Below are 13,669 nucleotides of genomic sequence, written 5' to 3' on the forward strand. Positions count from 1 at the left end.
CGTCAAAACCACCGATAGGATAATTAAAGTCATGTGAGTGGGACAAGTGAGTGTAATTTCTAATTAATCACAGGTCAGTTTGATTTCTCCCTTTTGTTTTAAACTGAATGGTGGGAGTCAATGTCCTTCCTGGCATTACCGTATATTCAATTTTGGATCCCTTTTTTTTCCCAGTGAGAGAAACTGCAATATGGCTGCAAAAAAAAAAAAAATATGGACCTGTGGTGTTCTGCTCTATAAATTGCTTACATACTCCTCTTGCATGACCAGGGACCTGCTGATCGGTGCGGCTGCCTTGGGTCGGACTCCCACCAATCTTATTGATGAGCTATTCATACTAGAATTGTACTTGTAACCACACATCATTGAAGTTCAGCACCAAAATTGAAGGAATTGCAGTTTTAATCCCGTATCATAAGTGATAGGTTGACATTCAATTTTTTTTTTTTACTTGTCATTAAATAATGCCATAGAGACATAGTGAGAGCGTTTTAATCAATATGTAACAATTATCCAGAAAGAATATTAACAATTTGCTAATGGAATAGCAAAAAGAGCAAACAAGCATACATAGAGGTACAGATAGTGCAAATGTTGCTTCTTCTCAAAGCCACATAATAAAATATTTGTGGAATAAAAAAATGCACATAAAAAACTATAAAGCTAAATTTTGGCTTCCATTTGAAAACAGGACAACACTATAAACAGACCTAAAGCATTACAGACTTCACAGCTCATGATTACCACTGATTTTCCAGCTACTATCACACTGCTGCTCCATATACTAAAGAGGCTTATGGCAAGTTGGCTTCAAGAGTAGGTTTCACGTTTTGGATGAGGTCTTTAATAAATGCAATATAAATTAATATCTTGAAAGCATTTTTTTAATTTCAGCACTGTAATGGTGCCACTAACCTAAGTTCCCTGACCCTAGTATTACTAACCAGCTGCTGCCTTCTGTTCTTCCTGGCGCCACTCTGGTCCCACACCACCATCTTGTGACTGACTGGAAGTCAAAAGGTAACTGTCACAAGCTCTCAATTCAAGTCTATGAAAGCCTTGTTCTGGTCTTGGTCTGGCCCCTTGTAGACTTACATTGAGCAATGACTTCCAGTTCGCCCAGAAATTATTATTGGAAAGATCTGGCAGGTCACAACTCGCAGAAGATGACCGGAGCGGCGCTGAGAGAAGATGAAAACGGTGGCTAGTAAGTATGAAAGTATGGGAAGGGAGCTTAGATTAGTAGCAGCACACCAATGGTAAGCTAAAAAATGAACAAACTGCTGCAGTAATATTTTAGAACTCTTAAATCTTTTTGAAAATAGACATTTGAACCACTTTACTCTGAGGCCAATTCATAAAAATTGAGTTTTATACGCCACTTTTGATGATTTGCTGGCTTGCATAAAATGTGCCAAAACCATCAAGAGGTGTAAAGCAGCATAATAGATGTTATGGAATACAGTATATTTCTGTCATAATTAGCCTCCTTGGTTATGATATAACTTACCACTTTTTGGAAAGCTGGCTAAAAGAATGCAAAAAGTGTCATAACTTTAGTACAAACTGTTTGACAAATCTGCCCAATTAGCGAAGAATTTTACTAAAGTAAGGCTTAGCAACCTGGAGCTTTTGTGGATGTTAAAGGGTTGTCTAGGACCCCCCCCCCCCCACCTCCCAAAAGGAAAAATGGCCCAAGAGTGTGGAGGGAGATGCAAGAAGTGTATATTCCCATGTAGCACTTGTGTTTATTTGCCGGGGAGATAAGGATCTCAACTATCCTCCTTGAAATAAACTAGATGAGTCCTGTAGCGGTCTCTCTCATACAGAACACAGGAGCACTTGGCAGAGCGATCGCTCAAAACTATGGAGAAGTCAGGACAGATTGCTGATGGCAGAACCTTAAGCCCCTGTCACACACAGCGAGATAGCTAGCGAGATCGCTTCTGAGTCACAAGATGTGTGACGCAACAGCGATCTCACCAGCGAGATCGCTGTGTGTGACAGGTATCAGCGACCGCCCCCCATCACTCATCGTTCTGGAAAGCCCTGGACATTTTTTTGATCGTTGGTCTCCCGCTGGCCAGCACGCATCGCTCCGTGTGGCAGGCGGGAGACCAGCGATCAGCGAGCTGGAATCCAAGGTAAACCGCGGGTTTCTATGTGCCACTTAGAAACCCTCTATGTACCTTAGATACCAGTGCGCTGGTAACCAAGGAAACAGCGGGCTTCTAAGCGCCACGCGCCGCTTAGAAACCCGCTGCTTACCTTGGTTACCAGCTCCCTGCACCAGCGCGCTGGTATCTAAGGTACACAGCGAGTTTCTAAGCGACGTCCTCACTTGTTACCCGCGTCGTCGCTGGTCTTCATCGCTGGTGAGATCTGCCTGTTTGGCAGCTCACCAGCGATCATGTAGCGACACCAGTGATCCTGACAAGGTAATATCGTTGTCGGGATGGCTGGTGCGTCGCTATGTGTGACGGGGGCCTAAGTCTGACAGCGATTTATTAAATATGGCATGCATAATGCTGCTTTTCTTATTTTACAGGATTTACCATCCTTTAACATTTGCTTTTGTTTTGTTTTTTTATCCCAGCCAATCCGTTAAAAGGTAGAGATAAAAGATATCCGGTCATTTTGCTGTCGGCTATCTCCCACTGCACGTTTAGGTAGACAGTCCATGCATGTTCTCTACCAGACACCTCTTGTAGTAGTTATATATTGGGAGAAAACGGATTTAGCATGTTGGAATCTATTAAGTCTGATGCACACTGACCCGCTGTCTCGCACATTTTAGATTGCAAAATATGCCAACTTGTATCTCATGTTTGTGTACAACTTTAGACTTCACTTTTACTCTAGAGGTACATTAGGAACTTGAAATTTCGCTCTAATCCATTAGCAAAATACATTGCTCCTGCTTCATGGGTTATTCCCACATTAGAAAGTTAAAGCACACCCATAGAACTGGGCTTTGTAATGCCCTGCTAGAATGGAGCAGGTCATTGCAATGGAGCCCAGATCGAGGGAGATTATCAGTGGTCTTGTATGTCTTCCATTTTCTTGTTATTACTCCCACAGTTGATTTTATCACACCAAGCTGCTTGCCTATTGCAGATTCACTCTTCCCAGCCTGGTGCAGGGCTTCAATTTTGTTTCTGGTGTCCTTCGACAGCTCTTTGGTCTTCACAATAGTAGAGTTTGGAGTGTGACTGTTTGACGTTGTGGACAGGTGTCTTTTATACTGATAAGTTCAAACAGCTGCCATTACTACAGGTAATGAGTGGAGGACAGAGGAGCCTCTTAAAGAAGAAGTTACAAGTCTGTGAGAGCCAGAAATCTTGCATGTTTTTAGGTGACCAAATATTTATTTTCCACCATAATTTGCAAAATAAATCTTGCCAAAATCAGACAAGGTGATTTTCAGGATGTGTTTTCTCATTTTGACTCTCATAGTTGTGGTCTAGCTATGATGTCAATTACAGGCCTCTCTCATCTTTTTAAGTGGGAGAACTTGCACAATTGGTGGCTCGCTAAATACTTTTTTCCCCACACTGTTGGGGCCATCTCCTCTTATTAAATGTTTAAAATTGCTTATTAAAACATTTTTGTATAAAAAATGCCTAAGAATGTAAGATTTTAAAATTTTATACTATACGATTCATTGCTAATATTAACTGTCTTGTCAGAGGTGGCTGGTCTCCTAGGCAAGGAGCACATGGCTAGTAAGCGGTTTGCTATACAATTGGCCACTGCTGCTCTGAAGCCCATCAGATCAGCTAGCTTCAGTGTCAATGTGCAACTCTGGTGCTGCAGAGGCAAAGCATGGGAGAGCATACACTCTTGGCATGCCGCTGGTCTGAACCGTCAATCAAGAGTATCACCCGCCTCCCCCATCAAATAGGAAGCCTACTCACCTGAAGATACATGAGAACCTTTCAAGCATTTACTTTTCATTGCTAAATAGTAATGGGGGATGGGCTCTCATAGGGCTTTACACCATAAACATTTCTCATATACTCATTGATTTGTCTCATGAGAGTACATCCCACATGATGGCACTTAAAACCACACAAAGCTAAAATCAATAAGTTACAAAAAATAATATTTTCAGTGATATGTTGGAATACAGAAAGAATATGTTATTTCTCCAAACTATTTGTACTCTGCCTTCACCAAGAAACATGATTAAATAGCTGCATTTCCCATACCAATAAAGATTACATCTTGGCACATTGTAAGACTTTTTTGGTGCACAGTAAAAAATTTGGAATGCTATACCCTGCAGGATGGATGGTATTAGGACATGATAAAGCATGTGAAGCGTTACTGGGCAGTGGATGGAGTGTCTAAAGCTCGTTCTGTAAAAAAAAATACACTAACTTAAAAAAATCTATTATGTAACACTGAAATGTTATGAGGACGGAAAGTAAGTTATGGTTAGATTTACATCACACCCAGGAGATCCGCCCGCCAATGTGGTCCCCTCTCCTGACAAGAAAGCTGATCTCCAAAATGCAATATGTAGCTTACAATATTTGGTAAAGCTATATTCACACATGTAAAATTACGGTAACACCGCAGCATTTTGCCATGATTTTCTGAGAAAAAGATGTAATTTCACCTTAAATTTTGCAAATTGTGAACACAGCCTTATAGGGATTTACATCCCTTTAGAATAGAGTAAAAATAAGACAGTTTGTTAAAAAAGACCATATAACTATTAAAAAGTGAAAAAGTATATAAATAAGGCTAAGATAACAGAAATGATTTTACCTTCAAGCTTTGGATCACGTGTAATAGGATATGAAGTATTTTTCCCTAACCATAAAAGCTAAATTGGAAAAAAAGGAATAAAATCAAGAACATCCAAGCCTGACAGGTCCCCAGCCGTCAGTGTGCACAGACTGAATATTTACTACAAGTGGATGCTCCTTTTTGTAAACTACCAGCAAGCACTAGGCTTTTGTACTAGAACTATCCAGACATTTCAACAAGCCACCACTTTCGGGTTCTTGTTTGGCGGATACACATTTTTCTGATTGGTCTTCTCTCCAGCTCTCTTTGGCAGTAACAACTATATCGGAAAAGGTAAGCAGATTGCTGGACAGAACCTGGACTATGTTCCCCTGCAACATTAGTAACCTCAGGATCCAAGCAAAATGGTCCCGTCATATAAGGTGGCACAGATCCTGGGATGGCCTTTGCTTCTCTTGCTATTGAGACCTGTTCTTTTCTGCTAGAGATGCCTTCAGACGTGTGTTGGCATTGTAGATGATAGTTAGACGCCTGTCCTCTCACCCTTCAGGTCATACCTGACAAAAAAAATAAGTTTAAGAGAAAGGAGATCACTTAACAAGGAGTATGGTGTAAAGACTGGTACTTACAAATCCAAAAAAAGGATACCAATATGAACTCTAATTTTATCATTGGGCTGACACATTACAACAGCTCCTTTATGCCCTTGTGGCCAGCTATGCACACAGAACCGCTGGAGTATTTTATGGGAGTTGTAAATGTAAGTAAAGAGCTTTTTATTGTAAAGTTTAACCAGGTTAAAGTAGGATTTTCAAAAAGTTGCACAACATCAAATTGCTATAAATCAGTGTTCGCCAACGCCAGTCCTCAAGAGCCACCAGCAGATCAGGTTTTCAGGAGTATTGCCCAAGTGATGAAATGGTCATATGTGCAATACTAGGGAAATCTTGAGAACATGATCTGCTGGTGGATCTTGGTGAGTGGCGTTGGGGGACACGGATATAAAAAAATATTAAAACAATACCTGTTCAATTCCTGTTAATGCCAGTGTCACCATTTAGGTGATCTCTGCAAATCTGATGACATCACATCAAATGCTCACATAACTGTCACAGCAAAGCTCTGACCTCAGGGAGCATGTGCCATAAATGCAAGTGTCACCGCCAAGCAGCAATTGCTTGCAGCGGTCATGTAAACCAGGGGTCCCCAACCGCCGGTCCGCGGCCCAGCACCGGGCCGCTGCAGTGCCCTTACCGATCCGCGGACACAAGGGGAGCCAGGGGAGGTGCAGCAGCTGATTCTCCTAGCCGCGGTCAGTGGCGTAGCGTGGGGGGGGGCGGTCCGCCCCAGGCGGCACGTGTGTGGGGGCGGCGCGCAGCAATTCCTAGATTGCCCTCATGTGTAGCGATGGCCAGGGAGCGATCCAAGCAGCTCCGCTGCCTGCAAGAGGGAATAGCAGGAGCGGAGCTGCAAGGACCCGTCCAGTTTCCTGCCCGCTGCCCACGCTTCTTGTGTCTGACTGACAGAGAGAGGAGCGCGCCGCTGAATGACGTCATCATTCAGCGGCCGCTGCTGTGTCAGAGCGAGGAAGCGCGGGCAATGCTGCGGACAGGTGAGAGGAGAGAGGTGGCGTCTGTGTATATATAATGTGTGTATGTATGTCTGTCTGTGTATATGTATGTCTGTATGTATCTGTGTTTGTGTAGGTTAGCCTGGCCCTGGAGGAGATGGGGACATGAGGAGAAGACCGTGATGGGGAGAGAAGGCCATGATGCCTGGGGTGATGGGAGAAGGCCATGAGGGGGTGATGGGAGAAGGTCATGATGGGGGTGATGGAGAGAAGGCATTGATGGGATCATGGGAGTGATGGGGAGAAGGCAATGATGGGAGTGATGGAGAGACAGCAGTGATGGTGTGATGGAGAAGGCAATGATGGGGAGAAGGGAGTGATGGGGTGAAGGCAATGATGGGGTGATGGAGCAGGCAAGGATGTGGGTGATGGAGCAGGCAGTGATGGGGAGAAGGCAGTGATGGAGCAGGCAATGATGGGAGTGATGGGGTGACGGAGCAGGCTATGATGGGTGCTCTTCGGATGCTTCCAGATGATCAACGACCAAAGGGGCAGCAAATTTTTCGACCGCCCCGGGTGCCACAAACAGTTGCTACGCCACTGGCCGCGGTCCCTGTCGATGGCGGCTTCATCCAGCGCTGAGCGGTCACGTGCTACCGCTCATTTAAGGTCATGAATATTGACGCCACTCATCTCCCATAGGCGTGGCGTCCATATTCATGGACCTTAATGAGCAGTAGCACGTGACCGCTCCGCACAGGAAGAAGCTGAAGCGCCGCGAGATGCAGGGACGTGCAGCGACGGGAAGGAAGTTCAGCGACGTGAGGGGTAAGTATGATGGGGGAGCCGAGAGGAGCCATATATACATGGGATGGAGAGTGGGAGCGGAGCCATAAATAAGGGATGGAGAGTGGGAGCGGAGCCATAAATAAGGGATGGAGAGTGGGAGCGGAGCCATAAATACATGGGATGGAGAGTGGGAGCGGAGCCATGTATACAGGATGGGAGAGTGAAGCCATGTATACAGGATGGGAGACTGGAGCCATGTATACAGGATGGAAAGTGGGAGCGGAGCCATGTATACAGGATGGGAGGGTGGGAGCGGAGCCATGTATACAAGGATGGGAGGATGGGAGCAGAGCCATGTATGCAAGGATGGGACAGGGGAGCCATGCATACAACAGGGGGAGCCACACAGAGCTCGATAGGACGGGGGGAACCACACATACATTTTCTGATGATTAGAAAATAATCAGCATGTACAGTACTCCAGTACAATTTTTTCTAAGTGCTCAATGCTCCATTTCCTTGTAAGTTCCAATCATCTTTAGCAGTGACGGTCATCAGTAGAAGTAGCCCAGTGCTCCCACTGAAACAGAGAAACAAGCCAGGTGCTCCCACTCATTCAAAACCTATGGTGAGTTGAGTCACATTAAAAATGTTATTATTAAATAAGTATGCACTGCTAAACTACAACTGCGTCCATAGCCCCGCCCCTTTATGACCAAATCCCCACCCCTGCCACACCTCCATCCCCGCCCTGCCGGGCCATGGAAGAATGGTCTTGCTTGAAACCGGTCCCTGGTGCAAAAAAGGTTGGGGACCACTGATGTAAACGATAGATACAATGTTGTCATTGCAGGATTGGTGGGGATCATCAAAAAGTGGACTGGATGGGGAGTGACTGTGACTGTTCCTTTACGATTATTTTATGATAAAGGTGTGTCTGACAGGATATCAGGACTCTTCAGACCGACAGATGACTACCCATTCCTCCTAATACATGTGGGGACAAATGACACAGCAAGAAACGACCTGGAAACCATCTGCAGTGACTTTGAAAACTTAGGTAAGAAAGTGAAAGAACTGGGAGCGCAGGTGGTCTTCTCTTCCATCCTCCCAGTGGATGGCCATGGAACAAGGAGGTGGAATAAGATTCTGCAGGTGAACAACTGGCTACATCTATGGTGCCGTCAGCAAGGATTTGGATTTATGGATCACGGAGTGAATTACCTATACGATGGACTACTTACTAGAGATGGGGTGCACCTTACGAAGACTGGAAAACAAGTATTTGGAAGTCGCCTTGCTACACTCATCAGGAGAGCTTTACACTAGAACAACATGTGAAGGGAAGCAAAAGGCAACAAAAAGCCATACACCTGACAAATGCTATTGAGAACTCTGCTATTAGAAGTGGAAAGGAAGAACAAAGACAAAAGAATCTAAATAATAAAAATATTGAGGGAAGAGAAACCAAATCACAAATTAAAATGTTTCTATACTAATGTACAAAGCATGGGCAACAAACAAGGAGAATTGGAACTACTAACGCAGGAAAAGAAATATGATGTCATTCGAATCACTGAAACTTGGTGGGACGTTACACATGATTGGAATACAAGGCTAGAAGGATACAACTTATTTGCTAGAAACAGACTTGATAAACGAGGAGGAGGTGTCGCATTGTATGTTAGAAACGCGTATATCTGCACAGAGATTGAAGCTCCAGAGACTGGGAGTTCTGTGGAAACTGTTTGGGTAAGAATACAAGGACAGAACAATGGAAAGGACACCATTGTAGGCATTTACTACAGGTTGCCTGTGCAAGCTGAAGATATGGATGAACTCTTTATGCATCAAATGGCCAACTTCTCCAAAAAATATGACATAGTTGTCATGGGAGATTTCAACTATCCAGACATTTGTTGGGAATCTCTCTCACGCAAAACTAACAGGTCAAGAAAATTCTTATCCTCTCTTGCTGACAACTTTATCCTCCAAAAGGTAAGGGAGAAAACAAGGGGAACTGCTACCTTGGATCTAATCCTTATAAACAGGGAGGAAATGGTTGAGGAGGTAAAAGTGGCTGGGACCCTAGGAGGTAGAGACCATGCTATTTTAGAATTTTGGATAACTAGAGGAGGAAGACCTGTGAAGACTCAGACGTCAAGGTTAGATTTCAGAAAGGCAGATTTTAAGGGAGTCAGAAAGAATTGGAGGGATCCAATGGATGGATATCCTTAACGACAAAAGTGTCCAGGAAGGATGGCAAATCTTGAAAAACGAAATTCTCAAAGCACAATTGTTAACAATTCCGAAAAGAGGGACGAATAGGAAGCATTTAAGGAAACCAGGATGTTTGAACACAGAACTTAAGCACATGCTAAAAAGGAAGAAAAAAATGTTTATAATATGGAAAGAGGGAGGCATATCTAAAGAAGAATATAATGCTGTCTGCAGAACTTGCAGGGCACAAATCAGATTACTAAAGTTGACAATGAATTGAGGCTTGCAAGAGACGTTAAAAGCAATAATAAAGGATTTTTGGGGATATGTCAAAAGTAAAAGAAAAGTCAAAGATGCTATAGGATTTTTACAGGATGAAAATGATGAAATGGTAAGACAGGATGTTGAGAAGGCCGAACTTTTAAATTCCTATTTTGCATCTGTTTTCTCTCAGAAAGGAAATGTAACATCAACTGTTCTTCACTGTCCTATTAAGGGAATAGAAGAATCCAGGATATCTATAAACAGAAAGATAGTGAGGAAACGCTTAGCTAACCTAAATGAATTCAAGTCTCCGGGTCCAGATGAATTAACACCCCAGAGTACTGGAGGAGATAGCAAAAGAAATTTTTGAACCCCTCTCCATAATCTTTGAACATTTTTGGAGAACAGGAGAAGTCCCAGAAGACTGGAGAAGAGCAAATGTTGTTCCTAGCTTCAAAAAGGGGAAGAAGGTGGACCCAGGCAACTATAGGCCGGTGAGTCTGACTTCTATACCGGGAAAGATCTTTGAACAAATTATTAAACAACATGTATGGAAGTACCTGATAAGATTGAAGTGATTAAACAGAGTCAGCATGGGTTTGTAACTAATAAATCATGTCAGACTAACTTAATTTCCTTCTATGACAGAATCACTGACTGGGTGGATCAGGGTAATGCTGTAGATATAGTATATCTTGACTTCAGCAAAGAATTTGACGAAGTATCTCACACAATCTTTATTGAGAAAATGGCTAAGTATGGAATGGACAAGGCAACTGTTAGGTGGATTCATAACTGGCTTAGTGATCGGACCCAAAGAGTAGTCGTAAATGGCTGCACATCCAGTTGGAAGAATGTCTCAAGTGGGGTACCACAGGGCTCTGTCCTGGGCCCTGTATTGTTCAACATCTTTATCAACGATTTAGATGGAGGAATTGAGGGTAAACTGATTAAATTTGCTGATGACACAAAGCTTGGAGGGATAGCTAATACTAGAGAAGAGAGAGAGAGGATTCAAAAAGATATAAATAAACTGGAGCAGTGGGCAGCAACTAACAGAATGGTTTTTAACAGGGAAAAATGCAAAGTACTACATCTGGGCAATAAAAATGAAAAAAGCATATACAGAATGGGAGGAATAGGGCTAAGCAACAGCACATGTGAAAAAGACTTGGGTATACTAATAGATCACAGACTGAATATGAGTCAACAGTGTGATGCAGCAGCAAAAAAGGCAAATGCAATTGTAGGATGTATTAACAGAAGCATACAGTGTTGTGAGTTCATTTTCCCCTTCGTCACTGAGGTCTGGTGAACTCCCTATTCTGGTAAAGGAAGGTAATGAGCCTGATTATCAGGCACCTGAGCCTAATGAGGATGACTGGCTGAGTGGAGTCACGGACTGGATATAAGGCTGCCGACGCCCTTCTGCCCTGCGGGTGATTTCTCTGTGGACTTCTAGGACATCAGTCTGATTCCTGCTCCTCTAAAGCTAAGCTTTCTGTTTTGCCTGTTAGCATTTTTTGTTTTGTTTTTTGTTTTCCTTGCTTTTCTGTATTCTGCCATTCCCTGCTGGGGTGAGCTGAATCTCCTTTTGCCTGTAGCTCTGTCTTCAGAATATTCCTGAGTAATGACATAGCTTTTTTGAAGCCTAGCGTCTTCAGGGCCTTTTTCACTGTCAGTCTGTTGGCTCTTATTTTCATAGGGTTTTTCACGGATTGCAGACAGCAGCCTTCCTGTCCTTTTCTATCTAGTTAGCTTGGGCCCCGTCTTTGCTCAGTCTATCTTTCTGTCTGTGTTAGTATTTTCATCTTGCTTCACCGTCATTATATGTTGGGGGCTGCCTATTGCTTTGGGGTCTGCTCTGGGGCAGTTTAGATTTCCCCTTTCTTTCTTTAGGCCTATTTAATTCTCCAGCTGTGATCGAGGGGTCTAGGGCATCGTAGGAACCCCCCACGGCTACTGCTAGTTGTGTTGATAGGTTCAGGGGTCTGCAATCCGATAGCTGCCAACTTCTCTGGTTTTCTGGACTTAGCTAGCATTTCTGTTTTTGCCTCCTGCGGTGACTCAATCATAACAATACAGTCTAGATCACGTGAAGTCATTATTGCCCTCTACTCCTCTTTGGTCAGACCTCATCTGGAATACTGTGTCCAGTTTTGGGCGCCACATTTTAAAAAAAGACATCAACAAACTGGAGCAAGTACAGAAAAGAGCGAACAGAATGGTGACCGGTCTGCAAACCCTGTCTTATGAGGAAAGGTTGCAGGATTTGGGAATGTTTACTTTGAAGAAGAGAAGACAGAGGAGACTTAATAGATGTCTGCAAATATCTCAAGGGCTGTCACATTGTAGAAGGATCATCTTTATTCTCATTTGCACAAGGAAAGACTAGAAGCAATGGGATGAAACTGAATGGGAGGAGACACAGATTAGATATTAGAAAAAACTTTTTGACAGAGTGATCAATGAGTGGAACAAGCTGCCACGAGAGGTGGTGAGTTCTCCTTCAATAGAAGTCTTCAAACAGAGGCTGGACAGACATATGTCTGGGATGATTTAGCGAATCCTGCTTTGAGCAGGGGGCTGGACCAGATGGCCCAGGAGGTCCCTTCCAACTCTATGATTCTATGACGATTCCTACAATTGGGCAACTTTCTCAAAAAGTCTGTACAAACCCTTTATATTCTGTGCAGTATTTAGTACTAGGACAAGTTGAAAAGACACCTTGTAATACTTATCAGCCAAGTTTTATTTTGCACCTAGGTACCATATAAGAGGCAGCAACTCAATAACAGCTTAAGCGTGTGTGCACACGATGCGGATCCGCAGCGGATTTGGCCCTGCGGATCCGCAGCAGTTTTTGCTGCGGTATACAGTACCATTATTTTCAATGGAAAACAAAAACCGCAGTGCACACGGTGCGGATTTTTCCGCTCGGATTTGCTGCGGTTTCAAAACCGCAGCATGTGCACACACCCTTAGTCATCAGTGGTCTGTTCTGACCCTCTAGAAAACTTACCAATGATTAATTCCTTTGGACAAATCCACCTGGGAAAGGTCAATGATCACCTGCAGAATGAGAGGGAGAACGATCTCATTAGCACCGAATGAATATCAGGAGTAGTAAAGACAAGTGTGAATTGCTTGAACCAGACTTTATACATTTATAATTCCCTTTTATGAAGGGTATAATTGTTAATTCTCTTATATTTGAGGATTGGCAGTAAGGTATGTAAGCAGACGGTGATATAAAGTACGTGCAGCTCTACCTTGTGTCCTGCATTACTCAATATTGGTAACACTCGGGCTAGGTAAAAGTTATTACTCAAAAGCTTCAAATATGGATTAAAAAACAACCACAAAGCAGATTTCTTCACTAAAGGCATCTACCGAACCTGTATAACAGCCGCACTAGGGCCATGCCTTTACTTTCAGTGCTTTCAAAAGTAGAAATCACTACTGTATATGATTCAATACTGATCAAGGGGCATATGAGCAGCATAAGGAGCAAGAGGTGTTGTATGAGAGAAATAGAAAATTCAATTCTTTATACCAAATTAAAATCATACACAACACATAAAACACGAAGGAGATAAAAAGGTGCCTCAAGCCCGAACACGGGAGGCAGCTGCACGGAATAGTGTTAGTCGTCTGAAAGAGGACCGCTCCAGAATCATTGTTACACGAGCATGCAAGACGGTGCGTAGAAGTCTGAAAAGCTTATAGCTAAATGGCAGTACAATGTCCTAACCTCTGTATAAATAGAGAGTTGAATTTTATATTGCTTTTGTACAAACACTTCTTGATCTTTATGCTGCTCATATGCCGCTTGGTCAGTATGGTATCCCATGTCACGGAGTGTTGCCCGTCCCCCAATCGAGGTAATAGGCTTGGGTAGTGCGCTTACTACATTACTCTCTATGCATTTTACCCCATGCCGTCACATGTACAATACATTTTTGCGCTGCTGCATTATAAGACCCTTTTGCTTCTGTCAATGCAGTTGTGTGATTATTTTCTTGTGCAGGATAACTCGCACACACAACTTTTGGATAAAGTTATTTT

The 13,669-nt window shown here is 43.2% G+C and overlaps 1 protein-coding gene across 1 annotated transcript in view; it reads right to left on the reverse strand.

Moving 5' to 3' along the window:
- Positions 1-476: 476 nt before the first annotated feature.
- The window catches only part of ESYT1 (extended synaptotagmin 1), a 93,883-nt gene continuing 80,690 nt past the window's right edge, over positions 477-13,669 (reverse strand). The window contains exons 29-30 of the mRNA XM_073564847.1: positions 12,624-12,673; positions 477-5,315 (exon numbers count right to left, since the gene is read on the reverse strand). Coding sequence (XP_073420948.1) covers positions 5,282-5,315; positions 12,624-12,673 — 84 coding nt within the window. The 3' untranslated portion in view covers positions 477-5,281. The remainder of the gene's footprint in view (positions 5,316-12,623; positions 12,674-13,669) is intronic.

The sequence above is a fragment of the Dendrobates tinctorius genome, unplaced genomic scaffold, assembly GCF_039654945.1.
Source record: "Dendrobates tinctorius isolate UK_male_01 unplaced genomic scaffold, ASM3965494v1 ptg000492l, whole genome shotgun sequence".
Taxonomy (NCBI): Eukaryota; Metazoa; Chordata; class Amphibia; order Anura; family Dendrobatidae; genus Dendrobates; species Dendrobates tinctorius.